This window comes from Callithrix jacchus, chromosome 9 (genome assembly GCF_049354715.1).
Source record: "Callithrix jacchus isolate 240 chromosome 9, calJac240_pri, whole genome shotgun sequence".
NCBI classification, from domain to species: domain Eukaryota; kingdom Metazoa; phylum Chordata; class Mammalia; order Primates; family Cebidae; genus Callithrix; species Callithrix jacchus.
In genome coordinates this window covers 114,918,721-114,946,691 of record NC_133510.1, presented here as the reverse complement: position 1 = coordinate 114,946,691, position 27,971 = coordinate 114,918,721, and the positions used below count along the sequence as shown (strand labels likewise).

General features: G+C 42.6%; 2 protein-coding genes and 1 pseudogene across 20 annotated transcripts in view; 2 read left to right on the top strand and 1 right to left on the bottom strand.

Moving 5' to 3' along the window:
- Positions 1-10: 10 nt before the first annotated feature.
- ERP29 (endoplasmic reticulum protein 29) lies at positions 11-8,291 on the bottom strand. Of its 2 annotated transcripts, XM_002753021.7 has the most exons (3): positions 8,091-8,291; positions 2,753-2,891; positions 11-850 (listed from the first exon to the last, which is right to left on the bottom strand). In XM_002753021.7, the coding sequence occupies exons 1-3, from the start codon at positions 8,232-8,234 to the stop codon at positions 348-350; spliced, it is 786 nt and encodes a 261-aa protein (XP_002753067.1). In that variant the 5' UTR covers positions 8,235-8,291; the 3' UTR covers positions 11-347. The 2 variants fall into 2 exon arrangements, with proteins under 2 accessions (XP_002753067.1, XP_009002930.1); XM_009004682.4 differs by lacking the exon at positions 2,753-2,891.
- Positions 8,292-8,566: 275 nt separating this feature from the next.
- Positions 8,567-27,971, top strand: part of TMEM116 (transmembrane protein 116) — a 213,908-nt gene continuing 194,503 nt past the window's right edge. For 7 of the 18 annotated variants that reach the window (XR_004729083.3, XM_035257668.3, XM_078337342.1 and 4 more), the window contains exons 1-3: positions 21,239-21,347; positions 21,986-22,032; positions 23,404-23,467. Coding sequence is in view for 17 of the 18 variants with exons in the window: in XM_035257668.3 (XP_035113559.2) it covers positions 21,300-21,347; positions 21,986-22,032; positions 23,404-23,467 (159 nt within the window). In the remaining variant the exon portion in view is untranslated. Of the gene's footprint in view, positions 8,759-16,412; positions 16,676-19,364; positions 19,487-21,238; positions 21,353-21,985; positions 22,033-23,403; positions 23,468-27,971 lie in introns of those variants that run through there. The other 11 variants (XM_078337337.1, XM_078337346.1, XM_035257676.3 and 8 more) reach the window with 9 other exon arrangements.
- Positions 24,846-25,336, top strand: LOC144577677 (immediate early response 3-interacting protein 1 pseudogene; annotated as a pseudogene).

Below are 27,971 nucleotides of genomic sequence, written 5' to 3'. Positions count from 1 at the left end.
TGGCTGCAGGTCCACTTAACCAAAACACTGAAACTTTAATTGAATCAGATTTACACCTGTCAAAGACCTGGGCCGAATACTCCTCTCTCCTCTTTATAGCACCAATTCCTTCTGAGGGGTCAACTCACCAGCCACCTGAGTAAGGGCTCCAGCTATCCCCAGACCAGCTAGAGACATCCTAAGCATGGTCATATCAGCATTAATGTCCAGGCAGAAGCAGGGCTCAGAACTGTGGGTTAGTACCACTTTTCCCACCACCCCCTTATATTCCACAAGGGACTCACAGCCAGCAGGTTAACTCTCCCTCCCCAACCCCACCAAACCCTGGAAAACCATAGAGAGCCTTTTTACAGCTCCTCTTTCTCAGCCCCTTTCTTCTGGAAGGCAGTCAGGATGTTTAAGCTCTTCTGGAGCTCCTCCTTCTTCCCGTCACTCATCTTGTTCTTCTCAATCAGCCTGGCGATCCGTGTCATCTCTGATACTGGGAAGTCCTCCCCTTGGTCTAAGATCTTCCCCATGATCTTTAGGTATTGCTCAGCCCACTTCTTCTCAGTCTCCTTCACACTTGAAAGATTATCCTGCCCCCGCTTCAAGAGGGCCTGGCGGGCCTCCACACCAGAGGCCCTGATGAACTCCCCAGCTAGAGCGTCGTATGCTGGCAGGCAACCAGGCATACCTAGGTAGACCCCTTGGCCCTTCAGCCAGCGCTGGATGGCTCCAACCTTAATTGCCCCAGTATATGGGACTGGATGCTCAAAGTCCCCATCCCGGAAGAGGTAGAAGACTGGGTAGCTCTCTTTATCCAGCTTGTATTTCTCACTCAGTTCCATGTTCAGCTTGTCACCATAATCTGTGAGCAGAAACCAGACACAAAGAGCAAGACCATAAGGAATTCAGGACAGGTAATTGCTATGGAACCTACTTAAGCTGAGGGGAAGAAGAATTTTCTTGGCTGTGTAATGGTTCAAAGTGAAGACCAACCATACAGACCTGGGTTTGAATTCCTCTTCTGCCATTTCCTAGCCATGCAGTACTAGGCACATCATTTAAACTCTCTGAACTGTTCTTCATCTGAAAAAATGGAGACTCTTCTGAAGAGTTATTCTATGCCCACTATGTGTCAGATGCTGTTCTAGGTGTTGGGGGTCTAGTTGTGATTAAGAGTATTAAGCTCATATTCTTCTAAAGGAGAGAAGAGACATAATAATGAATGAACATAGGTGATGACTGCCATGGGGAAAACAAAACAGTGTGATGTAACAAAGTGAATGGGTAAGAAAGCCCACTTCAGGTGGTCAGGGAAGGCCTCCCTGTGAAGGTGACATCAGCTAAGGGACCTGAATGTCCTGGAGCCAGCCACGTGAAGATCTGGGAGGAGTGCCTCACACACAAAGGACTGCAAATGCAAAAGCTCTAAGGCAGGACTGAGCTTGGGAGATTTCAGGATCACAAAGGCCAGTCTGGTTGGAGCTGGATGAGAAAGGGGAGCATGTGATAGGGAAGGAACAAAGTCCCTGCTACATGGGGGCTGTTGGGAGGACCAGATGAGGGAACATGTGCGTGATACTTTTGCAGGGTTAAATGTGTGGTAGTTGCTGTTAGTATCTGCAACATCCTTCCTAATAGGCAGAAGCAGTCCCAAAGGCTGAAGCTGTGACAATTGGTTTCTTACACTTTGCCAAGAAGGAACGGCTAAGACCAACCACTACTGGTGGTAATGGGGTTCCAAACCTAGTTCTGCCATTTAACAGTTCCACTATCTTGAGCAAGTTACTCTAAGCATCCATTTCTTCATTTGAAAAAATGGAAGTAATAGTACTATGGGACTTCCTTCATAGAGCTTTTGCAAGGATGAAACACATATACAACACCCAGCACAGTGGCCTGGCACACAGTAAACATCTGATAAATGTTAGCTATTATTATTCTAATAAAAGCACCAAAGGAGTTACGTGAAGTTGAGTAAAACCTGACTGACTGTCCTGGAGAGGTGTGCCAGCTATCTCTACCAAGGACCAGACTTTCTACTAAGTTCCCAGCTTACTACAGAATGGAGGCATCCAAGCTGGGAGGGAAGTGACATAAGCAAGCCCCTGCCTGGGACTAAACACTTAGTAGGAGTTCTGGATGGGCTACTCCATAGCCCACAGTCCTTTAAGTTTCAGCTTCAGTTTTTTTCCTCAAGTATCACACAGAGATAATATATCGTGCTTCTCAGGCAGAGTTCAAGTGAAGATTTAAAATGCAATGGGGGTGCAGATCTTTACCCTGTCGACCACTAAATGCTGGTGACTATTAAAGCTGTCACTGTGGTTGATAGGTGCCCTTGGATTAGTGGTGGCATCAGTGTGTTTGAGCAAAGTCAAAACCCAAGAGTTTTGCTACAGAAGCTGAAATAAAGACAGAAGAACTGACTATGCTGTCCCTTAAGGGACATAGCACCCTGTCTGCCCAGTGTTCCCTGAAAGGAAAGCTCAAAGTTTTCAGTTTTATGTCAGAGAGGGGTGGAAGGTGAAGAAGAGGGGTTCCCTTCCCTTCAGGCACCTGTACGGCTGAGCTGAGATTCCATGGTCCCAGAATCTGCTCAGGCTAAGCCTACACCAGATTCCTTTAGAGGCTATGAACCTGTTTACTTACACTCCTTGAAGATGGCTCAAAAGGAAAGGTGCTGGGTATTCCTGTTCCAAGTAGGGAAACGATTCCTAGCTTCCTCCCTCTCTGCCCTCCCCAGCCATCTTGTACTTGTCCATACCTGAGATCCCCACCTCTGCCACCAAGAGATCATCGCTGGAAGCCGAGTTTTCAGCAAGACGCTTGAACTCATCCTGCTTCTCACCGTAGGGGTACTGGGTGTCGAACTTCACCAAGACGAACTTGCTTTTGGGAATGACCTGAGGGCGTATAGAGCTGAGCAAGTGGGTGTTCCAGGAACTTTAGGGGCTAATTCCCCTTCCCAAGGGGCCCCGATTTAAGAAATAGAGTGGAAACAAGCCCACAAGGGAGACAAGCTCTCAAAAATATTTATTCACACATCCATTGACTCATTTTACAATTTAGTGAGTGCCAGCTACATGCAGGGCACCCCATTAGTACTTGTTCACACTAATCAAAGATATACACAACCCTGTCCAGAATAAACAAGGCTGCTGACATACTAAGGCCTTCACCTACAGCAGTCCTTTGTTAAGTGAAGGAGACTCTTTGCACACTACGTCAGCCCCTGTTATGCTCATCATTCTAGGATGCCTTTCTCAGCAAACCCTGAAGAAGAAATTTGATAAAAATAAACAAAACCACCTACAAAGAGTTGGCATCATGGAGGATGCTTTGGCAAGATAGGCCAGGGTTTGAACCCAGCAATTTCAGGGCAGGTAAGTTGGTGAGAGGCCAGGTTTAAGACAATGTCCTCTCCCTAGACCACACTTCCCTCTGGCTAGGCCTCTGGGTTTTAAACTGTTAGGGCCAGGACTTTTAATTGTAGTAACATTCACATAACATTTGCCACTGTAACCATTTAAAGGTGTACATTCAGCATGATTCAGTGCATTAAGAATGTGCAACCATCACTACTGTCTAGTGCCAGAACATTTTCATCACCCCAAACGGAAACTCCATACCTATTAAGTAGTCACTCCCCAGTTCTCCTCCTTCCAGCCCCAGCAACTACTAATCTATTTTCTTCTCTATATATTTGTCTATTATGATGGAAATGTACAATATGTGGCCTTTTGTGTCTGGCTTTTTTTCACTTAGCATGTTTTCAAGGTTTGTCCATGTTGTACCACGTATTGGATCATTGTTACTTTTATGGCCAAATAAATATTATACTGTATGGATAGACCACATTTTGTTTATTCACTCATCAGCCGAACGTTTGGGTTGTTTCCACCTTTTGGCTACTGTCAATAGTGCTGTTATGAACGTTCATTTAACACATTTGTTTGAACACCTGTATTCCACTCTTTTGGGTATATAACTACAAGTGGAACTGTGGAAGTCATATGTTAAGTCTGCATTTAACTTACTGAGGAAGCCAAGGACTTCTTTTGATGGCTTCTCTCAAAGTACAAGTATTATCTAACAAGCCACCTTTAGGGTAACACTGTCTTCCTCACTCCCATCAACTTTTTGTTTTCCTAATCCAAGCGATCCCTACCATCAAGTTTTTCATCACAGGGAATCACTATAAATAATCACATCTAGGCTGAGCATGGTGGCTCACACCTGTAATCTCAACATTTTGTGGGGCTAAAGTGAGAGGATCACTTGAGGCCAGAAGTTCAAGACCAGCCTGGGCAACATAGCTGGCTTTAAAAAAAAAAAAAAAAAAACTAGCCAGGCATGGTGGCACACACCTGTAGTCCCAGCTAAGTTACTCAGGAGGCTGAGGTGGAAGGATCACTTGAGCCTAGGAGTACAGTGAACTATGACTGCACTGTAATCCAACCTGGGTAACAGAGAGCCCCATCGCTCACTCTCTCTCTCTCTAAAACAAAAATAAAATTATGTCAAGCTGACATAATTCCAGCTGAAGGCAAAGATACAATGTTTTGTTAGTCTTTGTCCTTTACTGTGTACTGATGTCCTCTTGGTTTTTAAAAATATTTAACACTTTTTAGGGACACAAAGGAGGGAGAAGACACCAGAACAGGTCATCTTTAAATGCCAAAAAGCCTGAGCTCTGGGGGCCTAAAAGCAGGAAAGACTTAAAATACAAATGAGATCACATCCCTCAGGCCCAACTGGCCTTATTTCAGTTCAGCACATGAAACTTACTCCCACTCAGAGCTTTTTCATTTGCTCTCTGCTGGCTGGAATGTCCTTTCCCCAGTTCTTTTCATGGTTATCCCTTTATCATTCAAGGCTCAGTTCAAATGTCTCCTGCTACTGGGGACTCCTCCAATCAGACCATTCTAATATGGCTTCATTTCCATCATACTCTGGTATCATTACCTTGCTGTATTTTCATCAGTGCATTACCCATCTATGCAATTCTTACTTGCTTGTTTTCCATCCTCTCCGCTAGAATATACATTTATGAGAATAAGGACCTTGTATGCCTCTTTTCTGCTGTATCCCTAGTGCCCAACAGTGCCTGGCATGTGGCAGATGCTCTGAAAATAACTGATGAATGAACAATACTCTGGCAGGCTTTGGTAGCAGATGCTACACATCAGGGAAGGGAAGAATGTTTCAAAAGCACAACATAGGATACCTGCCTTCAAGGAGCCTGTACTTGTATTAAGGATAATATTAATAATCATAGAGTGGTCTAACATTAAAATAGAATTAGGAGAGCTCCACCTTTCACTTAGTTACAAGGGTAAGGCAGAATGGTTTTGAATGGCAAACATTTGCATCAAGAATTTTCTCTTGTTACCTTACTCTGTTATCTCTTAGTGATCGCTTTAGAAATCTATTTTCCTCATCTACTTCCTACCAGCCCTTGGTGTCCAGTGGGCTGGTAGGAATCAGCTCTACCATTACCTATAATCAGGCAACTCACTTCTTTAAAATATGGATAAGTCATCATACATCCATTCATTCACTGAGTAAAAAGTTACTAAGGGCTTCTCATGTGCCAGGCACCATACTAAGTGAGCACAGCAGGAAACAAAGCGGGATCTCTTAGTTCAGGGAGCTAACATTCCAGTGATGGTGAAGGGCAAGAAACAACAACAAAAGATACTAGAAATCAGTGAAAGGCAAAGCATGGAACAAGGCTGCCAAACAAAACACTAGCACATTTCTCTTTGGTTCAATGGTGACAGAAGAGAAGATTTGAAAAGAGACAGGAGAAAATATTTGTTCATTCATGCAATAAATTAGTTATTGTGCACCTTCTATGAGACAGGTAATCTGTGCAGTGCAGATGATCAGGAACAAAACAGACAAGGAGCTTCTTAATGAGCACATAATATTCCAGTGTGAGAGAAAGATTTTTAAAAAAAATCGATGAGTGCTGTACGGAGAAATAAAACAGGGTAATGCGACTGGTACTGTAGACTGGGGGGAAGATAAATCAAAGGAGGAGGAAACATTTAACCTAAGCCTAAATGATGAGACATAACTAGCCTTTCAAAGATTGGGCAGAAAAGATTCAAGTCACAAGGAACAACTGGTGCAACACATCCTAAGGCAGTAAAGAGCAAAGGAAGATTCAAAAGACAGAGGAGGAGAATGGTTGGGAGATAAGAGAGAAGCCAGGAGTCAGGTTGTAGGACTGTGTGAAGACTCAAGAGTGGAAGCAGGGAGACCAGAGAAGAGGCTATTGTAATGTTGACCTAGACTAGGCTGGTAATAGGAAACACTGTTAACTTTATGATGCAAAGTTTCCCTTTGAGTCACACTTGTTCTGTGATATTACCTGATTCCCATGGAGCAGGGTGGTGTAGCGGTGTCACTTTGTCAATAAAGGCCCCCAAAGCATCGAGTGCTGTGGGGTGTGTCTGAGTGTGCCTGACACCAACCAGCCATACCTACACTTTATTATTATTATTTTTTTGAGACAGTTTCACTCCTGCCACCCTGGCTGGAGTGCAATGGCGTAATCTCAGCTCACCGCAACCTCCGCCTCCCAGGTTCAAGCAATTCTCCTGCCTAAGCTTCCTGAGTAGCTAGGATTACAGGTGCCTACCACCATGCCCAGCTAATTTTTGTACTTTTAGTAGAGACAGGGTTTCACCACGTTGGCCAGGCTGGTCTCAAACTCCAGACCCCAGGTGATCCATCTGCCTTTGCCTCCCAAAGTGCTGGGATTACAGGCATGAGCCACTGCACCAGGTCTACACTTTTAAATTCTTGAAACTTTGCCTTGAATGAGCTACAACTCCAAGACAGGGAACACCTTTGAAAATAGGAAGACTTCAACCACTGAGACAACTACTTCTTGGTTTCATTTCCCCACAATGAGTATAAGGCCTTAAAATGAAACGACTGGCTCTCTCGCAATACTAAGCTTGCCCATCTCCTACAGAGGAAGTTAAAAGCTGTTAGCGAGTGAAGGCAGGTGCAAGAGGAAGGGACTGGGACTGTGGTGTTGCATTCAGCCTCCAACATTTCTAACTATCCATTTACCAAGGCAGGATCCCTAATTCTGCAAAAATGGAAGAGGGGAGGGGGTGGAGGTAGTGGCAAATTCTGCCATGCCTTCACAGTTGTATTCATTTTGTTGCCAAACACAGGATGTTTCCTACAGCAGCGGTCCCCACACTTTTTGGCACCAAGTATTGCTTTCATGGAAGACAACTTTTCCACGGGGGTGGGGGAGGTTGGGTAGTTTCAACATGAAACTGTTCCACCTCAGATCATCAGGCATTAGATTCTCTTAAGAAGCGCGCAACCTGGATCCCTCACATGAGCAGTTCACGATAAAGGTCGTGCTCCTATGAGAATCTAATCTAGCTCCTGCAGCTGATGTGACAGGAAGCGGAGCTCAGGCTGTAATGGTCGCTCACCCGCAGCTCACCTCCTGCTAGCAGCCCGGTTCCTAACAGGGCACCGATGGGCCTGGGAGTTGGGGACCCCTCCCTTACAGGGTGACTAAATTGAAGCTTACCCTTCACGCTTGTACTATTCAAGGAGATGCATATCTGATCACTGTTTACATATTGCAAAGCAGACTGCAATCCACCCCTGGAGAAGAGGGGCGCAGACAAGCAGGCTAACGCCCCTGCATTTCTCCCCGCCAACCCCTCCCCCGTACCACAGCCAGGAGCAGGGTGGCGTCGACCTCGCACTGCCCTCCGGTTCTCCCACTAGGGACTCGAGGGTTGGATCTCCCCAGGTACCGCCCTCTCCCCGTAGAAGGGAAGGGGCACCCACTTCCTTCGGCTGCGTCTTTGCAAGGGAGGACGCAAGTATAAATGCTACAAAGCACGGACACGCCGGTACCCTAGAACCTGCATGCCCGGTGGTCATAATATTCTTCCCGCTCAGAGTTCCCTAGGCCTGTAGGACGCCGGGAAGCCCCGGGACCGTCGCTACAGACCACCTCTCGCCAGCTCCCGGTGTCCAGCGTCTCCCCACTGGCGCGCGCTCTTCCGGGCGCCCAGGCGGCACCGGTGCATGATGTCCTCTGCCCCCTTTACCTTGTAGAAAGTGACTGTATCCAGGGGAAGGGCGCCCTTGGTGTGCAGGCCGCTGCCGCCATGCGGAGCGGAAAGGAGCAGGAAGCCCAGGAGAACGGGAAGCAGCGGGGAGAGAGACGCTGCGCGGGGTACGGCGGTAGCCATATCGCCGGCTTCCGCGAGGGAGAGGTAGGTAGCCGGTAGTGGAGAACGCCCCGAGTCAGCGGTCACGTGACTGGAGGGGGGGGAAAACAGGCTCGCGCGCGCTCACGTGCGCTCACGTGGACACCCCTGGAGGCTCCCGTCGTTATAGGGTGAGAAGGTGGGGCCTCGTGAGGGGCGGTGAAAACTGCCGCGCACGCGTACTCGGCGAAACTCGCGTAGGCCCGGGGTAAAAGGGCGGAGCCACGTTGGGGGCGGGAAAATGGGCGGCTGCGCACGCGCAGTCGCCGAGTCTCTCGGTGGGTCCGCCCCGTTCCGTTTCTGCTCCGCGTGCGGAGAGGCGCGAAGCGTGTGCGGAGACGCGGCAGCAATTGGTTTGCTGCCCTTCCTCTCCTTCGTAGATGACAAGGCCAACTATTCATTCTTAACTGCCTTTGGGCCGTTAGGCAGTCGGTTGGGACCCGCTCCTACCTTCGGTCAGTCTGTTAGTCAAATGGCTCCGCGGCTTCCCTGAGCTGCTTGGCCAGGTCAGTTTGGCAGGCAGGGTCCTCTCAGGCCAAGGCCCCCTCTCCAGGAACCCATAAGCAATTCTAGTAATTCTGCTATGCAGATACTCACTCCGTGCTTGGCTTGTGCCAGACGCTCGCTTTGCCTGCGGGACTACGGAATAGAGAGAAACAAGACAGTTCGGTGTTGAACTATCTTGGGGGAGGAGGAGGCATAGGAATAATGATCTAAGTAGTGCAGTGTAATTGCTGTAAAATAAGACTGTATTCTGGCCGGGTGCAGTGACTCACGCCTGTAATCTCAACACTTTGGGAGGCCAAGTCCAGTGGGTCACCCGAGGTCAGGAGTTCAAGACCAGCCTGGCCAACATGGTGATACCCCATCTCTACTAAAAATACAAAAATTAGCTGAGCGTGGTGGTGTGTGCCTGCAATCTCAGCTACTTGGGAGGCTGAGGCAGGAGAATTGCATGAACCCAGGAGGCAGAGGTTGGGGTGAGCAGAGATTGCAGTTGCGCCACTGCACTCCAGCCTGGGTGATAGAGTGAGACTTAGTCTGAAAAAAAAAAAAAAAAAAAAAAGACTATTTGCTTATTGTAAAGACACAGAGGTAGCTAGCTCCGATTAGCAGTGTCAGAGAACGTCGTAGACAGGAGGTGACTCTTTAGTCGGATCTTGAAAGAAGAGGGGGCATGCATGAGGCAAAGAGAAACAGGGCATTTTTAGCAATGGGAAAATCATGTACAGGCATGTTGGGGAACTAGTTGAGATGAATCTGTGTAAAGGTGAACTGGGGCAGCAGCTGCTGCCACCCCCCCTTTTTTAAAAAATTGATTATTACTGAGCTGTGGAGCAGATTCAAAAGGGTCTCAAGCTAAAAGGTTTGGAGTCATCAGAAGTTTTAACTAGGAGAGTGATTTTAGATTTATGTGGAGAAACATCATTCAGGTCAGCCTGGGCAATGTTGTGAAACCTCATCTCTACAGTAAGTAGAAAAATTAACTAGTTGTGGTGGTGTGTGCCTGTGGTCCCAGGTACTTGGGAGGCTGAGGCAGCTGGATCACTTGGACCAAAGAGCTGGAGGCTGTAGTGAGTGCCCTGATTGCTGCCACTGCACTTCAATCTGGCAACAGAGTGAGACCCTGTCTCAAAACAAAAACATTAACTCAGGAATGAAGGGAATGGATTGGAAGTGAGAAGACTGAAGGCAGGGTGGCTAATTAATTAGACTATGGTAGTAGTCTATGTGGAAGAGGTTAAGGTCATGCAATAGGACATAATAGGGCTGAAGAAGTATGAATGGAATTGACAAACTTTTTAAGGGTAGAATTCACAAGATTTGATGAACAGATGCATGTAAGGGTAAGAATATATACAGTGCATTGTAAGGGACTTACTGCTGTAATTAACCACTGTATGTGTCCAAAATGTGTGTGTATAAATAATCATCAGTGATAACAGGATCCAATCATGGACAACCAGTTTGATTGGGTAGAAATTTTGAAAGACCCGTGTGTGTGTGTGTCGTGGGGTGTTTGGGGAAGTTCAGAAAATTTTATTTTGAGTTTGCCCTATTTATGGCAGCCAGCTGCAACAGGGAGGCGTAGCTGGGTCTGCACACTCCATGGAGGCTGTGGGAGCCCCACCCCATCTGAGTTGAGGCAGGAGCCCCTGGTGCTGTTGTGGCTGCCCTCCCAGGTGCAGGCCCTGGGCATCTCTGCAGCCTGCACCCTTGGGGGACCAGAAATGCACCCCACTGCAATCCCTGCAGGCTTAGTGGTGTCTGCTCCTACCACCTGGCCTCTCTCCACTCTCAGGCTCTGCTCCAATCTCAGAGCAGACTTGGGGCTGAGCCCTAGGGGCCATGAATGGCAACGGGAGGCATATTAATTCCTGGGCGGGAGGGGGAGAGTCCCCAGTAAGGCCCCATATTCAGGCCAGGGAGGGCCTGAAGACTGGAGTCCAGGCTGCCAGTCCTGCAGACTGAAGTAGGGACTTATGGTGCCTCTTCTGGCCTGCTCATGGCTGCCCATGGACCAGTTGGCATGTACTTCCTCCCCTCTGAGGTCCATAAAAGCCTTGGGTCCAGCCAGAGCAGGGCAGAGGACTGCCAGAGGACCAAGAGGGCAGAGAACTACAGATCAACCAGTTGCAGAGAGGACCTACCCTTTCTGCTGAGAGCTGCAGATGACAACCTGCGGGCAGAGAGAAGCCACCCTCTTCAGGGTCTCCTCTCTGCTGAGAGCTGCAGACATTGAAACCACCAGGTGCAAAGAGGAGCTACCCTCTCCAGGGCCTCTTCTGTGCTGAGAACTGAATACTCAATGGATGACCTGCCTACAGAGAGGAACTATCCACTGCAGGGGTCTCCTCTGAGCTGTTGTAACACTCAGTAAAACTCATCTTTGTTTTGTTCACCCTTTGCTTGTCCATGGACTTCATTCTTCCTGGATGCAGGACAAGAACTTGGGCAAAGGCACTGTGGCCACAGAGGTTTCTGCCCAGAAAATTGACACCCCAAAGATCCTGTAACACTATGAGCTACAAGACAATTGATAGAAATTAGAAGAGGGGAAAACTGAACTGAGGTGGTGAAACAAGACTTTATGTTATTGGTGGAAATAGAGTTAAGCCTTGGAAAAAAGAACATTTGAGATAGAAAACAAGTAGAAAAGGAGTAGATGTGGGAATGAACATGATGCTTTGGGAGAATGACTGGCTTGTCTGGAGGGAGTTCTCAAAACAGGAGATAATAAAACAGTTTTAAGCCCTTATTGGGTACAATTTTGAAGTCATACTCAGAATTTTCTGTTCTGTAGTCTATATGGAGCTATTAAGAGTTTTAAAATTGCTTTATAGGCCAGGCACAGTGGCTCATGCCTGTAATCCCAGCACTTTGGGAGGCTGAGGCAGATGGATCACCTGAGGTCAGGAGTTCGAGACCAGCCTGGCCAAGATTGTTGAAACCCCGTCTCTACTAAAAATACAAAAAATTAGCTGGGCATGGTGGCACATGCCTGTAATCCCAGCTACTCAGGAGGCTGAGGCAGGAGAATTGCCTGAACCCAGGAGGCGGAGGTTGCGGTGAGCCGAGATCGCACCATTGCACTCCAGCTTGGGTAACAAGAGCAAAACTCCGTCTCAAAAAAAAAAAAAAAAAAAACAAAAATTAGCCAGTAAAAAAAAAATAAGAAAAATAAAATTAAAATAAAATTAGAAAAATAAGATACAATAAAGATAAAAAGATAAAAGATAAAGATAAAAATATAAAAATAAAATAAGAAAAATAAAATTAAAATAAAAAAAAATTAGCTGGGTGTTGGTGGCGGGCCCCTGTAATCCCAGCTACTGAGGAGGCTGAGATAGGAAAGCTGCTTGAACCCAGGAGGCAGAGGTTGCAGTGAGCTGAGATTGTGCCATTGTTCTCCAGCCTAGGCAACAAGAGCTAAACTCCATCTGAAAAAAATAATAATTAGATTTTTGGCCTCAGGACCCTGATGATGATCTACAAAAATAAACAGTATAGTTCTGGCCTATTTTGGAAGTCATAAAATCCCATAGTTGACACTGAGGTGGAAAATTTAAATGATCACCCTGGGTGTTGTATGGAGGTAAAGAGGAGGGGACATGTTACGTAAGTGTCCATGTGACTCAGCATAGCAACTGGAGTGAAGAGAAAGAAAAATAGCATGATCGCCTAAGGCAATAAATATATAAAGTCCCATTTTTCAGTCCTTAGGTCAGTGAGGCGCCAGTTTCAAATCTTTGCTCAAACCTCAACCTCCTACTGAAATCTATGCTGACCATCTTGTAAAAATTGCTTCTCCCTGACTGCCCTGCTTTCCATCTCCCTTCCCCTTGTTACTTTTTTTTCCTCCATAGTAGTTTTCAACTTGTAACAGACTATATAATTTGCTTAGTTTACTTTTGCTTATTATCTGTTACCTATGAGGGCTGGATTCTTTTTTTTTTTTTTTTTTTTTGGTCTGGAGGAGAAACTTTTCTGTATCTCAAAATACTTTTGGCTGTTTTTATATTCCCTTCTTGGACCACATGCAAGGAGATTTCAAAAAGTTCATGGAAAAATGGGATTACGGCCAGGTGCAGTAACTCACACCTGTAATCCCTGCACTTTAGGAGGCTGAAGGAGGAAGACACTTAAGCCCTGGAGATCAAGACCAGTTTGGGCAACATAGGGAGACCCCATCTCTACAAGCAATTAAAAAAATTTTAACTAGATGTGGTGGCACATGCCTGTGGTCCCAGCTACTCAGGAGGCTGATGTGGGAGGATCCCTTAAGGAGTATGAGACCAGCCTGGGCAACATAATCAGACCTTGTCTCTAAAAAAAAAAAAAAAAATCAGCACAGAAGGTGGTTATGTGTTGGGATGTTTATTGCAGCATTGTTTGCAGAAGAGAAAACAAAGACAATCGATATGCCCATTATTAGAGGAATTGTTGGATGGGTGATTTTATGTGGAGTATTATGTAGCAATCAAAATGGGTTAGAACTATATTAAAGCAGAAAGATGTCTGTGAAAGTGTGAAAAGCAGTGTGTACAGAAACACATGATCCCATTTTTAAAAAACCCTGCCACCTCAACAATACCCCTTGCCATATATGTGTGTATACATTTGGATGCGTATTGATGCGCATAAGGAAAAATATGAAGAAATACATTAGGATTAAACATTAGTTACAGTCTGAGGGAGTAGAGAGTAAGCACATAACTCTCATAAAAGGAAAAAAATATGGCATAATGCTGAGAAAAAGGTATAGAAGGTAAAATACTAGCTATGCAATTACTGCAAATATGTAAAAATGGAATATGCATATAGGCAAGAATTAAATCATTGTTTTGGCAAGATAATGGGAATACAGGAAACTTTACTTTGGATTTCTATTATGTCAATATATTTTGTTGCAATAAAATAACATTTAAAAACTCAAGAGTTTAACATCCAGGAATAAAGTCACATCAGCAGAAATGTTCTTTCTTTTGTGCCACTTTCAACTCATATTATTTTGTCTCATTTATGTACTTTTGTTAATGCCCTGAAATTTTATCTAGGTCAAAGAGGGATATAAATAAGTAAATAAAAATAACCTAACTCTTGTCAGTATCATCTTTTAGTCTTTCCTGTACACTGCCATCATTTTAATACTCACAGTTTTATCATGTAAAATGAGCATAATAATACTTGCTTCATAGGATTGTGAATAGATGAAAGTAGTTAATACATATGAAGCACTGAGAGTGTGCCTGGCATATAGTGTATACTTACTAAAGCCTTTATAATGCTCAGAAATTTGTAATGGCACTTCTGCAGGATAAAGTTCAAATGCAACAGCTTCCATAATATAGTTGTAAATGCAGTCTAAATAGAAATGCCATTTATACTAATACATGTAGCTGCTGAACTTTTGAAATATAGCCAATCCAAGTTGAGACATGTAAGTGTAAATACCCACCAAATTTCAAAGTACAAAATTAAAGATGTAAAATATCTCAATGACATACTTACATTGATTACACATTGCAGTGATGATAATTTGGATACTTGAGTTAAATAAAATGTATTATCATTTTTTGAGACAGGGTCTCACTGTCACCCAGGTTGGCATGAAGTGTGCCCAATCTTGGCTCACTGCAACCTTTGCCTCACTCCTATCCCCACCTCCGGGGTCAGATGATCCTCCCGCCTCAGCCTCCTGAGTAGCTAAGACTAAAGACGTGTGTCAACAAGCCCAGCTCATTTTTGTATTTTTTTTTTTTTTTTTAGAAATGGGATTTCACCATGTTGCCCAGTCTAGTCTTGAACTCCCAAGTTCAAGCAATTTGCTTACCTTGTCCTCACAAAGTGCTGGGACTACAGGTGTGAGCCACCCTACCCAGCCAATAAAATGTGTTGTTAAAATTAATTTCTGCCAGGTGTGGTGGCTCATGTCTGTAATCCCAACACTTTGAGGCCAAGGCTGGAGGATGACTTGAGACCAGCCTGGTTAACACAGTAAGACCTCATCTCTACAAAGAATTTAAATATCAGCTGAGTCTGGTGGCAGGCACCTGCCTTCCTAGCTACTTGGGAGGCAGAGGCAGGAGGATCTCCTGGGCCCAGGAGTTCGAGGCTGCAATGAGCTATGGTCGCACCATTATACTTAAGAGAGTGAGACCCTGTCTTAAAAAAAAAAAATAGTTTCACCTATTTCTTTTTGCCTTTTTATTTTGCTTTTAGAAAATTTAAGATTACATATGTGACTCACGTTATGTTTCTATTGGATAGTACCACTTGAGATTTTTAAAATAATTGTTATATTCTTCATCTTGATCTCTGCCCTGTTGGTTTTTTAGACTCAAGTACAGTATACTTAGATTTATTTCTATTAACTTTTTTTTTTGAGACAGAGTCTCACTCTGTTGCCCAGGCTGGAGTGCAGTGGTATGATATCGGCTCACTGCAAACGTTGCCTCCCAGGTTCAAGTGATTCTCTTGCCTCAGCTTCCTGAGTAACTGGGACAAAAGGTGTTCTGACCTCGTGATCTACCAGCCTCGGCCTCCCAAAGTGTTGGTATTACAGGCGTGAGCCACTGCGTCCAGCTATTAACTTTTATTTAATACAACTCATTATTCTGAAGCATTTAGATCTTAAGTCTGTCATTCCTCACAACTTCAGTACATTGTTGAATGAATATTCAACAAATAGTGCCTATTCTGAGCACTGCTTTAGGTACTGGAGTTACCGGATCTCCAGATATCCAAAACAATCTTGTGTAATAATTTAAATAATAGACTGGGCATGGTGGCTCATGCCTGTAATCCCAGCACTTTGGGAGGCCAAGGCAGGTGGATCACTTGAGTGGTTTGAGACCAGCCTGGCCAACGTGGTAAAACCTTTTCTCTACTAAAAATACAAAAATTAGCCAGGCATGGTGGCAGGTGCCGGTAGTTCCAGCTACTCAGGAGGCTGATACAGTAGAATTGCTTGAACCTGGGAGGCGGGGGTTGCTGTGAGCTGAGTTGACACCACTGCACTCCAGCCTGGGCAACAGAGTGAAACTCTGTTTCAAAAAAAATTAGATAATATCCAAAATATTATCCTTGCAACATACAATCAACATAAATATGGCATTGAGATATTTTACATCCTTATTTTTATTCTTTGAAGTTCAGTGGATATTTACACTTACAACATGTCTCAACTTAGATTGGCCACATTTCAAAAGCTTGTCAACTGCAGGTATTATTGTAAATAGCGTTTTATTTAGAATGCTTTTTACCTACCCTCAAGGAAATTATAGTAGATTGGGAGAATCAGAGAACAAAAATATAACCAAGATACTTGGAAATTTGACGAATGTTACATTTCAGATGATATTTGAGCTGATGCTTGAAGGATGAGAAGGAACCCATTATGATTATCTGGGGAAAAGGGTTCTCAAGACAGAGGAAACAACTATTGCAAATGATGATAAGTGCAAAAATGCTTGACGTGTTGGAAGAATACACAGTGGTAGGCAGACTCTAAGATGGCCTCCGGTGATTCCTGCCTCTGGATATTCATGTTCTTGTATAATCCCTTGGTAAGATCTATGACCCAAAGAATATGAGAAAGGCAATGGGATCTCGCTTAAGTGATTTGGTTACATACGATTGTAACTTCCTTCTTTCTAGGAGAACATCTTGCAGAAGTCCACGTGGCAAGGAACTGACTGAAGCCTTTGGGTAACAGCTAGGAAATGAGGCCCTAAGTCTAATAGCCCTCATAGAGCTGAATTACAGCAATGACATCTGCTTGGGACCAAATTCTTCCCTATTTGAACCGTCAAATGAGAGATACTCTACATGTGGCCGGTATCTTGATTATAGCCTTTTGAGAGACCCTGAAGCAGAGGATCCAGTTAAGCCATGCTCTGAACTTCTGACCCACAGAAACTGTGAGATAATAAATGTGTATTTTAAGTCCCCAAATTTGTAGGAAATTGTTATGCAACAATAGATAAGCAACATTTGATAAATATGCTCACTATGTTTTATTTCAAGTCATTGATGGAAGTGTTTTACAGAACCGTGCCAAGCAGAATGCTGGTTCATCTCAATAGAAGTCATTAAGTTAATACTGATCAATTACTTAGCATTCCCTTAGGTTTGTTTGTGCAGCAAATTACCTTAATTATGCTTCCACTTGGTCTTTATAGTTTTCCTTTTTTTTTTTTTTAAGAGACAGGGTCTCATTATGTGTTCTGATCATAGCTCTGTAACCTCAAACTCAAGTTATCCTCCCTCCTCAGCCTCACGTGTTGCTAGGACTACAGGCATGTGCCACCATACGTGGGTAATTTTTTACTTTTCTTTTTGGAGAGACAGGATCTGGCGGTCTTGCCTAGGCTAGAGTGCCGTGGTGTGATGGTAACTCACTGAAGCCTCGGACTCCTGGGCTCAAGTGATCCTCCCACCTCAGTCTCCTGAGTAGCTGTGATTACAGGCATGGTTTATCGCATTCAGCCTATATTTTCTTTTTTTTTTTTTGAAATAGAGTCTTGCTCTATCTCTAGGCTGGAGTGCAGTGGTACAATCTTGACTCACTGCAACCTCCGCCTCCCATGTTCAAGTGATTCTCCTGCCTCAGCCTCTCGAGTATCTGGGACGAAAGGCATGTGCCACCATGTCCGACTAATATTTGTATTTTTAGTAGAGGCGAGGTTTCACCATGTTGGCCAGGCTGATCTTGAACTCCTGACCTCAGATGATCCACCTTCCTCAGCCTCCCAAAGTGCTGGGATTACAGGTGTGAGCCACCGTACCAGGCCTATTTTCTAATTTTTATAGCATGAAATTTCTCACCAAATGCTTTGTCAGAATTTCAGATATATGTTTAGTAATTCTATCTAAAAAGAGAATGGGTTAGTCTGGCTTTTTGTTGTTGTTGTTGTTATTTTTTTGAGACAGGTTATTACTCTTTTGTCCAGGCTGGAGTGCAGGGATACAGTCATGGTTCACTGCAGCCTCAAACTCCTGGGCTCAAGCAGTTCTCCCATCTCAGCCTCCATAGTTGCTGGGACTATAGGCATGCACCACCATGCCTAACTAATTTTTGTATTTTTTGTAGAGATGGGGATTTGTTATGTTGTCTGGGCTGGTCTTGACCTCTAGGGCTCAAGTAATCCTGCCTTGGCCTCCCAAAATGTTGAGATTCCAGGTGTGAGGCGCTGTACCCAGCCTTTTTTTGTTGTTGTTGTTAAGTAAACCCATGTTGACTTAGCAGTTACTTTTTGTTCTAATTGTTTGCAAACACATCTTTTAGACAATTCATTCTAGAATCTTATTTGGGATCAGTACTACAATCCTTGATGTATGGTTTCATTTGCAGATTTCACCATCTTTTCACCTTTATTTTAGTTATCACCAGGTTTCTAGCAAGTTTCTTTCTCATTTTTACATGATTCTCAGATTTCTCTCAAATGGTTTATTGGGTTAACTGGCAAGTTTTATCAAAACTCTGGAGTGTAATTTGTTCAGGCCAGAAGTGGTGGATTTATTTAGAGTAGTCAGGTGCTCTCTTACAATCTTCAGTTCCCTCTTAAAATGTTTGTTTTATACTTTATATTCTGAATATTATCCTTTTTAGTGGGAAAGACAGAAACATATCCATTAATCATTACACCATGAATTCTAGTACTGGGCATTTCCTGCCTTGCTTTTGTCCCAAACTTCATTTTATTGGCAACAATTTTACTAAGATACAATTCAGAAGCACTTTGTAATTGGTAGCTGTTGCCACTAGAAATCTTTTTTTTTTTTTGAGATGGAGTTTTGCTCTTGTTGCCTAGGTTGGAGTACAATGGCACGATCTTGGCTCATTGCAACCTTTGCCTCCTGGGTTCAAGCAATTCTCCTGCCGCAGCTTCCTGAATAGCTGGGATTACAGGCACCCACCACCACGCCCAGCTAATTTTTTGTATTTAGTAGAGATGGGGTTTCACCATGTTAGTCAGGCTGGCCTTGAACTCCTGACCTCAGGTAATCCATCTACTTCGGTTCCCAAAGTGCTGGGATTACAGGCATGCGCCATGGTGCCTGGCCTAGAAATCTTTACATGCAATTTTTAGAAAACTTGTTGGTTAAATAAAAACGTTTTACGGCCGGGCGCGGTGGCTCAAGCCTGTAATCCCAGCACTTTGGGAGGCCGAGACGGGTGGATCACGAGGTTAAGAGATCGAGACCATTCTGGTCAACATGGTGAAACCCCGTCTCTACTAAAAATACAAAAAATTAGCTGGGCATGGTGGCGCGTGCCTGTAATCCCAGCTACTCGGGAGGCTGAGGCAGGAGAATTGCCTGAACCCAGGAGGCGGAGGTTGCAGTGAGCTGAGATTGTGCCATTGCACTCCAGCCTGGGTAACAAGAGTGAAACTCCGTCTCAAAAAAAAAAAAAACGTTTTACAAAGATGAATGTCTTTCTTGATTTGCTCATGGTAGAAATTTTATGAACATGTGTTAGCTTCAATTGATAGTAATATATAGTAGCCCAATAAGTTAAGATCTGGTCTAGGTTTGAACTAGCTAAGGAGCTTTTTTTTTTTTTTAAAACATGGGTTTTCACTCTGTCACCCAGGCTGGAATGCGAGTGCAGTGGTGCAAACACAGCTCACTGCAGCCTGGACTTCTCAGCCTCAAGAGATCCTCCTGCCTCAGCCTGTGGAGTAGTTGGGACCATAGGCATGCAAGGAGGTTTTTGCTAAAAAGAGGTAAAGGAAAACTGAATATAAATATCACCTACTTCATCGTTTGAGCTTGGGTTAGCCTTTATAGAAAAGGAAGATGGCAAGATTATGTTTCCAAAGATACTTCAAAGGGGTGAAGTGCTGAATATACAGTAAGCAGGGGATTAATTTCAATAGAAAAACTGCAAAGTAAATCCCCAAATGTTGGTACATACATTTTAGAAGAGAACACCAAAGAGAAAAGTTATTCATCATTGAATATCCTATCAAGAGCAGCAGACTAATTTGGCATGGCTGTTTTCTGAACAACTTGAGATTTGTTCTTGACTAAAACAATAGTCCTTTGTCTAAAAGTATTTTCTTATCACTTGGTGAAACTGTCAGTAGTCTCCTCATCTTTATTAGGTAAGATGTATGAGCAGAGGCCTTAAAACATTTCTCAAGACCTTATGCTGAGGATTTCTGATCCAGAAATTTCCTGGTATTTTTATTTATTTGTTTACCTAACAATTTAAGTGAAGTGATTAAAACTTAACGTCTATTTAATAATGTCTGGACTTCGACTACAGACTATACTCTTTTTGTTTGTTCGGTTTGGTTTGGTTTCCATTTTTATTTTTATTTGTTTATTTTGAGATGGAGTCTCACTCTGTTGTCCAGGCTGGAGTACAGTGTTGTAATCTCGCGTCACTGCAACTTCCACCTCCTACGTTCAAGCGATTCTCATGCCTCAGCCTCCCAACTAGCTGGGATTACAGGTGCACGCCACCCACCTGGCTAATATTTGTATTTTTAGTAGAGACGAAGTTTCACCATGTTGGCCAGTCTGGTCTCAAACTCCTGACCTCAAGTGATCCGCCCGCCTTGGCCTCCCAAAGTGCTGGGATTACAGGCATAGGCCAGCACACCCAGCCATGTTTTATTTTGTGTTAGAGATAGTGCTTCGATATGCTGTCCAGATTGGAGTGCAATGACTATTCACAGAACAGTCATAGCACACTGCAGACCCTTCAGCCTCCACCTCCCAAGTAGCTGAGACCACAGGTGCATGACATTATACTCGGCTGTAGTTTGTTTTGTTTTGTTTTGGACTGTAATTTTAACCTGATATGAATAAATTAGTCATATATTTAAATTAGCCATGCAAGTGATTGAACTTGTTATCAATAAGGATTTATAGACTATATGAAAGTATGGCTAGATTAAAGATAAATGATTACATAAATGAATGGTTTTCATTCTGCTCTCCCTTTTCCTCCAGTCTTTGTCCAAATTTCATCAGTTCTTCCAAATCCTCTTTGAATGCAACTCTGTATAGGTATATTCTTGCTGTGTGCAGATCATTTGAGTTTTTGGTATTATATATATTAATTGAGTGAATATGCAATCTCTCTTTTCTATCACAGGCTTCTGTCTCTAAACAAGGGCACATTTTAGGGAGACCTCTTTTCTATCCGTTTTATTTCTCCCCCCACCCCTTTTTGTGGTTCCATTTCTCTATTGCAGCTTTATTTATCTTTTTACTATGACTCATTCTTTTTTTCTCAATCCTGCCCCTTCTGTATTTGTCTGCTTTTTATTACTCCTGCCTCTTTTAATTCTTAATACCACTTAAAACTTGTTTCCCCGTCACCTGGTCTTTCTGTTTTTCTTCTTTCTGCTTGACTTTCTCCTCCGTTTGTCACCACCCTTCTTCTTGCCCTCAAGGTACAGAGCAGGATTAGGTCTAGGAGGAGCCCAGCTGGGGCAGGGGTGGAGCCACCTGTTCACTGCTCCAGGATTCAGAACCTGACTGGGAAGGATCGGCTGCTCAAGGGTAGCTGGGACTGAAATCCCTATGGCCTTTCTGCTAGAGGCTAGCATTCTGGAGGACAGTTGGGACTTGGTAAGGTCAGAAAACTCTCTCTCTCTTCCTTTGTGTTCTCCCTTTCTTCTTCCGTGTTCTGCATTTTTCACTCATGATCTCTCCATGCTACTAATTTTTCTTCCGTTTGTCTGTTTTACAATTCTATCTTTCCTCTTTCTACCTATCAGTGAACTCTAGGGTTTGTCTTTTCTGTAACCTATTATTTCCACACATCTCTGTATTCTCTCTCAACATTTAACTTTTCCTACCTCTTCTCCATTTTATTCTTTTATTAGTTTTCTCACCCAGTTTTTTTCTTAAACTCCTGGCCTCAGGTCATCTTCTTACCTCAGCCTTCCTAAGTGTTGGGATTACAGGCATGAGCCACAGTGCCTGGCTAGGTTCCTTTTTCATTTAGTCATTTTCAATCCACTGCTCCATTAAAAAAAAAATACTATTTCCCAGAGAATTAGAAATAAGAGAGGAAAAAAAGGATCACCCTGTCTTTCCAGGGGCCTGTTCAGCCTTTTCACTCATTTTCAGGCTTGTAGTATGTTTTGAGATTAGATTTTGAAGAAAAATTTATGCTGTACAGATAGTAAACAGTGAACTTAGAGTTAGATTGAATATTCAGTGTAAAAGGTTTAATTTTATTCTCTTTTCCTTGTTTTACTTAGATTTTTCCTGCAATACAGTGGATACAATTTGTCATGGCTACTCTGAGGTATGTTTATTTAATTGCATATAACTAAACCAGTATAAACAAAATTCAGCAATTCTGTTGTTTTCCACATTTTTCCCTCAGGGATTGCTTTTACTCTTTAGTCAAAGAGAAATGATATTCTTTATCATGTTGATATTTTCTTACTAATAAAAAGACAACATTAACAATAGCAACAAAAAAATTGATTAAAGGATAACATCTGAAAATCTGTGGACAACCGGATTAACAGGATCATTTGCAAAAATCAATAGCAGAGTGCTTACTTAAGCAGCACCTATTCTAAAAATCAAAATGTTGTAGAGAATATCGATAGGGCTGAGCTCACACCTGTAATCCTAACACTTTGGGAGGCTGAGGTGGGCGGATCACTTGAGCTCAGGAATTAGAGACCATCCTGGACAACATGGTGAAACCCTGTCCCTCCAAAAAAAAAAAAAACATAAAAAGTAGCTGGACGTGGTGGCATGTTCCTGTAGTTCCAGCTACCCAGGAGGAACCATAATTGTGCCACTGCACTCCAGCCTGGTTGACAGAGTAAGAGCATGTCTCAAAAAAAAAAAAAAAAAGATTGGCTTGGCCTTGCATAAGGAGAAAAATGCAGATTTGTGAAGCATTCTATATTTGTTTAAAAATATTGGCTGGATGTGGTGGCCCATGCCTGTAATCCCAGCACTTTGGGAGGCTGAGGCAAGAGGATGGCCTGAGCCCAGGAGTTTGAGACCAGCCTGGGCAACATAGTGAGACCCTGTCTCTACAAAAAAATTTAAAAAATTAGCTGGGCATGATAGCACATGCCTGTAGTTCCAGCTACTCAGGAGGCTTAGGCAGGAGGATCACTTTAGCCCAGGAGTTGGAGGCTGCAGTAAGCTGTGACTGTACCACTGCACTCTAGCCTGGAGTGACAGAAGGAGACCCTATCTCTAAATAATATAATTAAAAATAAAAAAATTAAAAAAAATATGTACAGGGCCAGGCATGGTGGCCCACACTTGTAATCTCAGTGCTTGAGAGGCCAAGGTGAGAGGATCACATGAGGCCAGGGTTTGAGACCAGCCTGGGCAACATAGCAAGACCTTGCCTCTACAAAAAATAATTAGCTAGGTGTGGTGATGTACACCTGTGGTCCTAACTACTCAGGAGGCTGAGACAGGAGGATCACTGGGGCTCAGTAGTTCGAGCTTACATTGAACTATAATGGCACCACTGCACTCCAGCCTGGCTGACATAGCAGGACCCTGAGTATAAAAAAAATTTTAATGCAATTCATTTTTTATCAATTATGCCAATAAAACTGTAAAAATAACAAAATAACAAAAGTGATGGCACTTCATTGTCCTGCTTTAATGATCAGTCATCTTCTAAATCTCTCAGTGTTATAGGTTCAAGTTCACTTATTGCCTATGCGGTATTCCAGAATGTACAGAAATCTCCAGAGGTGAGTAATCTCTCTTTGTGTTGGATTTTAACTTTTTAGTGACTTAGTCTCTGAAATAAATAACAGATATTGCCTGTAAATGGTGAAATAATTCTATGAATTACTTTTAAATTTTTCATGATGATACTTTGAGATATTTTAGGCATGGTCAATAGGGCAGGGATTTTTAAAAGTCCATACTTTTAACTGTAATTGCTCTCCAAATTAAATAAAATTTTAAATATTTATTGTATTCTAGATACATTTGCTCAGTGCTTTCAATGTGTTTTTCATTTAATCCTTAAAAAACTTTGAGGTGGATATTATTAGTCTGATTATAGGTAAGGAAATTGAATCCTGGTAAGGTTGAGGGACTATCCTAGGTTCTTAAAGCTAGTAAATGTTAGAGCTGGAATTTGGATGCAGACTTGTCTTGTTCCAGAATCATCCCTATGCACTTTTAAACCACCAAAATATACTGTCGAATGATAATGGATTTTGAAGTTTTAGAGGTAGATTGTGACTATGTAAGTCGAACTAGAAAGTAGACGTCTTGATGCTGTATTGTCATTGCCTGCCAAATTAATTTTAAGTCAAACATCTTGAGATTCAGATTTTCCTAATGTTTATTTCCTTTGCTGGAATTTGAGTTCTGATGTGATTAAGTTAATCGAGTATGAGTTACACAATAGAGCTAAGCTTTATCTCTGAAAGCAGGGTTTCTCAGCCTCAGCATTATTGTGATGTGGGGCTAGATAATTATTTGCTGTCCTGTACATTAGGAAGTTTGGCAGCCTTTACCAGCTAGATACTAGTAGCAAAACCTCCTTTCTTCAGTTGTGACAACCAAAAATTTCTTCAAACAATTTAAAGTGGTCCAGGTGTAGTGGCAGGTGCCTATAATTCTAGCTACCCAGGAGGCTGAGGTGGGAGGATTGCTTTAGCACAGGAGTTCAAGGTTGCAGTGAGCTATGATCATATCACTGCACTCCAGCCTGGGTGACAGAGCAAGACCTTATCTCTTAAAAAAAAATGCTGAATGTCCCTGTGAGGATGGGATCAGGATGAAATTGTTCTTGTTTGAAAACTAATGTCCAAGGTGCCGTTCTGGCATAACGGTGGGTTGGAACTTTATAAAGATATAAGGTGTAAGGTCTAATTTGGCTTAGAACATAACTTTTAAAAAAAAAAAATCATTAAAACAAAATAGAGATTCTCTTGGGTAGGGAGAGCTCTTGGTTTATTCTGCCCATGGTTTAAATTAAAGACAAATGCAGGCTGGGCGTGGTGGCTCATGCCTGTAATCCCAGCACTTTGGGAGGCCGAGGTGAGTGGATTGCCCGAGCTCAGGAGTTCGAGACCAGTCTGGTCAACATGGTGAAACCCCGTCTCTAAAAAAAAAAAAATTAAAAAATAAAAATAAAAAAGACAAATGCAGAGGAAAGAGCCAGCAATGGTAGCGCCAAGTCCATTGTGGCAGCAGAGGGGAATCAGTTGGACCTCAGGGGAGCTTTAATGGTCATGGCCTTTACTCTGTATTCACTGCTAGAGGCAGCCCTGCTCTTCGTCAGCGCTATTGCCATGCTGCACAAAGAGAGATTCCTCAAGAACATTGGCTGGAGAACAGACCAGGGAATTGGTATATTTGGGGAGGAGCCAGGAATTAAATCTCGGCTAATGAACCGTATTTGATCTGTAACAACTGTGATGAGAATGCCATTAATAATGGTAAACTCAATTGTAGTTGTGTTACTTTTATTATTTGGATGAATATCAGTGAAGGAATGGAGACTCAGAAGAGATGCCAGCAGAAGTTATTATTTAGGTCATTATTGGAGAAAAGGCTGAGGTGGGAGGATCACTTGAGCCTGGGAGGTCGAAACTGCAGTAAGCTGAGACTGGGCTCCTGCACTCCAGCCTGGGTGACAAAGTGAGACCCTATCTCAAAAAGAAAAAAAAATAAAAATAAATCAGATCATGAGAGGCAGTAACTCTCCAGGACTGCAATATTTGCTCACTGTTGATAGTGATTCATGCATTGTGAGATTGTTAAAAGAGTACATAGGCTGGGCGTGGTGGCTCACACCTGTAATCCCAGCACTTTGGGAGGCCGAGGTGGGTGGATCACAAGGTCAAGAGATCGAGACCATCCTGGTCAACATGGTGAAACCCCGTCTCTACTAAAAATACAAAAAATTAGCTGGGCATGGTGGCGCGTGCCTGTAATCCCAGCTACTCAGGAGGCTGAGGTGGGAGAATTGCTTAAACCCAGGAGGCAGAGGTTGTGGTGAACCAAGATCGCACCATTGCACGCCAGCCTGGGTAACAAGAGCGAAACTCCATCTCAAAAAAAAAAAAAAAGTACATAAGACTGTTGTTTCTTTTTTTAAAGATATTTTTCTATCTCTCATTTCTCAGGGATGAATTTTTTTTCAGTTTTGAAGTTACTTGGGACTTCGCCATGATATGAGTGCTCATTCCTAGATAAAATTTAAAGGATTTTTAAAAAGTAATTACTACACATAAAATGATAAATTGGTAATTTCATTTTGACCTCCTTGGTTAATTATTTTATCTGTATATTGTTTCAGTTATGAAGAATTCAAATTTATAGACACGATTGAGGAGTAATACTCTGATATCAAGGAGAATTCTGTTAGTCACATGATGATTGTTTTTGTTTTACATTTTTTTCATGCATTTATTATTTTACTAATTGGCCTAAATAATGAGACCAGATCAATATCTACATATTTTCATTGTTAGAAAAATCTACAAAAGTCTACCCTTTTTATAAGAAGGATGTAAAATAAAGCAGCAAGAGGATTGTTTAGCAGTGCAAGAGCACAATTAAACTGTACTATACAAGAAGACTGTTGTGAAGCATTTACCTCCCACAAAATCATTACAGTTCCATTTTTTGGTGAAGTGGCACACTGTCGGTTGTGATTCTTAATTCTTCCTTGTGTTTGTCAATAGGATATTCATGCTAGATAGGTTGTCTTTTATTTATTTTTTTATGTCTCAAATCATCTTGTGGGGTTGTTTGCTCATCTCATAATAGAGTTTTAGGCAGAAAGGTTGAAACAATGTAAATTTTTTTGTGGAAATTATCAGTTACAATATTTTTAAAGAGCTGGAATGGACTTTTTGTAAATAGGAGAACATTTGTAAATAAGGTTGAATTTCTAAGTCAAAAAAAGGACAAATACTAATGTATATATATGTGAGGTTTTTTTTAAAGAGGTTTTGCTTTCATGTTTAGGACCATATCTTATGCTTTTTTGGGTTTTCTTTATTACCAGGCACTATGCTGGTTGTATTTTTCTTAAGAGCATGAGCTGTGTTATACATTTCCTTGTGTTTCCTTCAAAATAATATCTTTTTATCCATAGGAGGGATGGGATCTTTCTTGATTTCAATACTAGGTTCTGAGTTAATTTTTGTTGTTTAATTGATTGAACTTTATCTTCTGTCATTAGAATTGAATGCAAGCAAACCTCACCTCTTCTTATCCTCCTTTGCCCTGCCAAAGACTTTTGGTATGTTTTAACATCTCCGTATACATAGGGTTCGTCCATTCTTTCTTTCTTCCTTCTTTTTTTTCTTTCTTTCTTTCTCTTTCTCTCTCTTTCTCTTTCCTTTTCTCTCTCTCTCTCTTTCTTTTTTTTTTTACAGAGTCTCACTTTGTCATTCAGGCTGGAGTGCAGTGGTGTGATCTTGGCTCACTGCAACCTCCACCTCCCAGGTTCAAGTGATTCTCCTGCCTCAGACTTCTGAGTAACTGCAACTACAGGTGTGTACCACTATGCCTGGCTAATTTTTTTGTATTTTTATTAGAGACAGGATTTGACCTTGTTGATCAGGCTGGTCTCAAACTCCTGACCTCAGGTGATCCACCTGCCTCGGCCTCCCAAAGTGCTGGGGATTACAGATGTGAACCACTATGCTTGGCCTCATAGGGTTGTTTCTTGAATTAATGATCAGAATTACGTTCTTGCTCATAAAAGCTGCATGGTTACTTTTCTTCTCCAGGGATTATTTTTGTGAAAGTTGATTATACATATTGAATAATTCTTGTCATACCCAACTAAATGAGAGTTGAGAAGCCAGGGGGAACAAGCTCTTGGTGTACATACCACATGCTCCAATAATTAACATTTTCACAAGCACAGCTACTGAAATGACCCAATGTAACCCTGAGACCCGTTTGACCTTGTAGTTGCTGAAATGACTTGCCATGACTCTTAGGACTAGTTTTACATACCATGGTCACTCACTAATCACAGTTTGCCAACTCCCAAAACTTTCTGTAGTGCCAGTGAGCTTGCTTTCAAAACAACATATACTTTTTCTCTTTTTAATACAACTCCCAGTCATCTCTTCATTCTTCATACATGTCCAAGACGACCCAGTCTGTGTGTATGCCCTGAAATGCAATTCTTGCTTCCCAAATAAAACATTTTAAATTTAGAGATTCATCTCTATGTATCTCTTGACTTCAATATTTTATATTTAGTCTTAG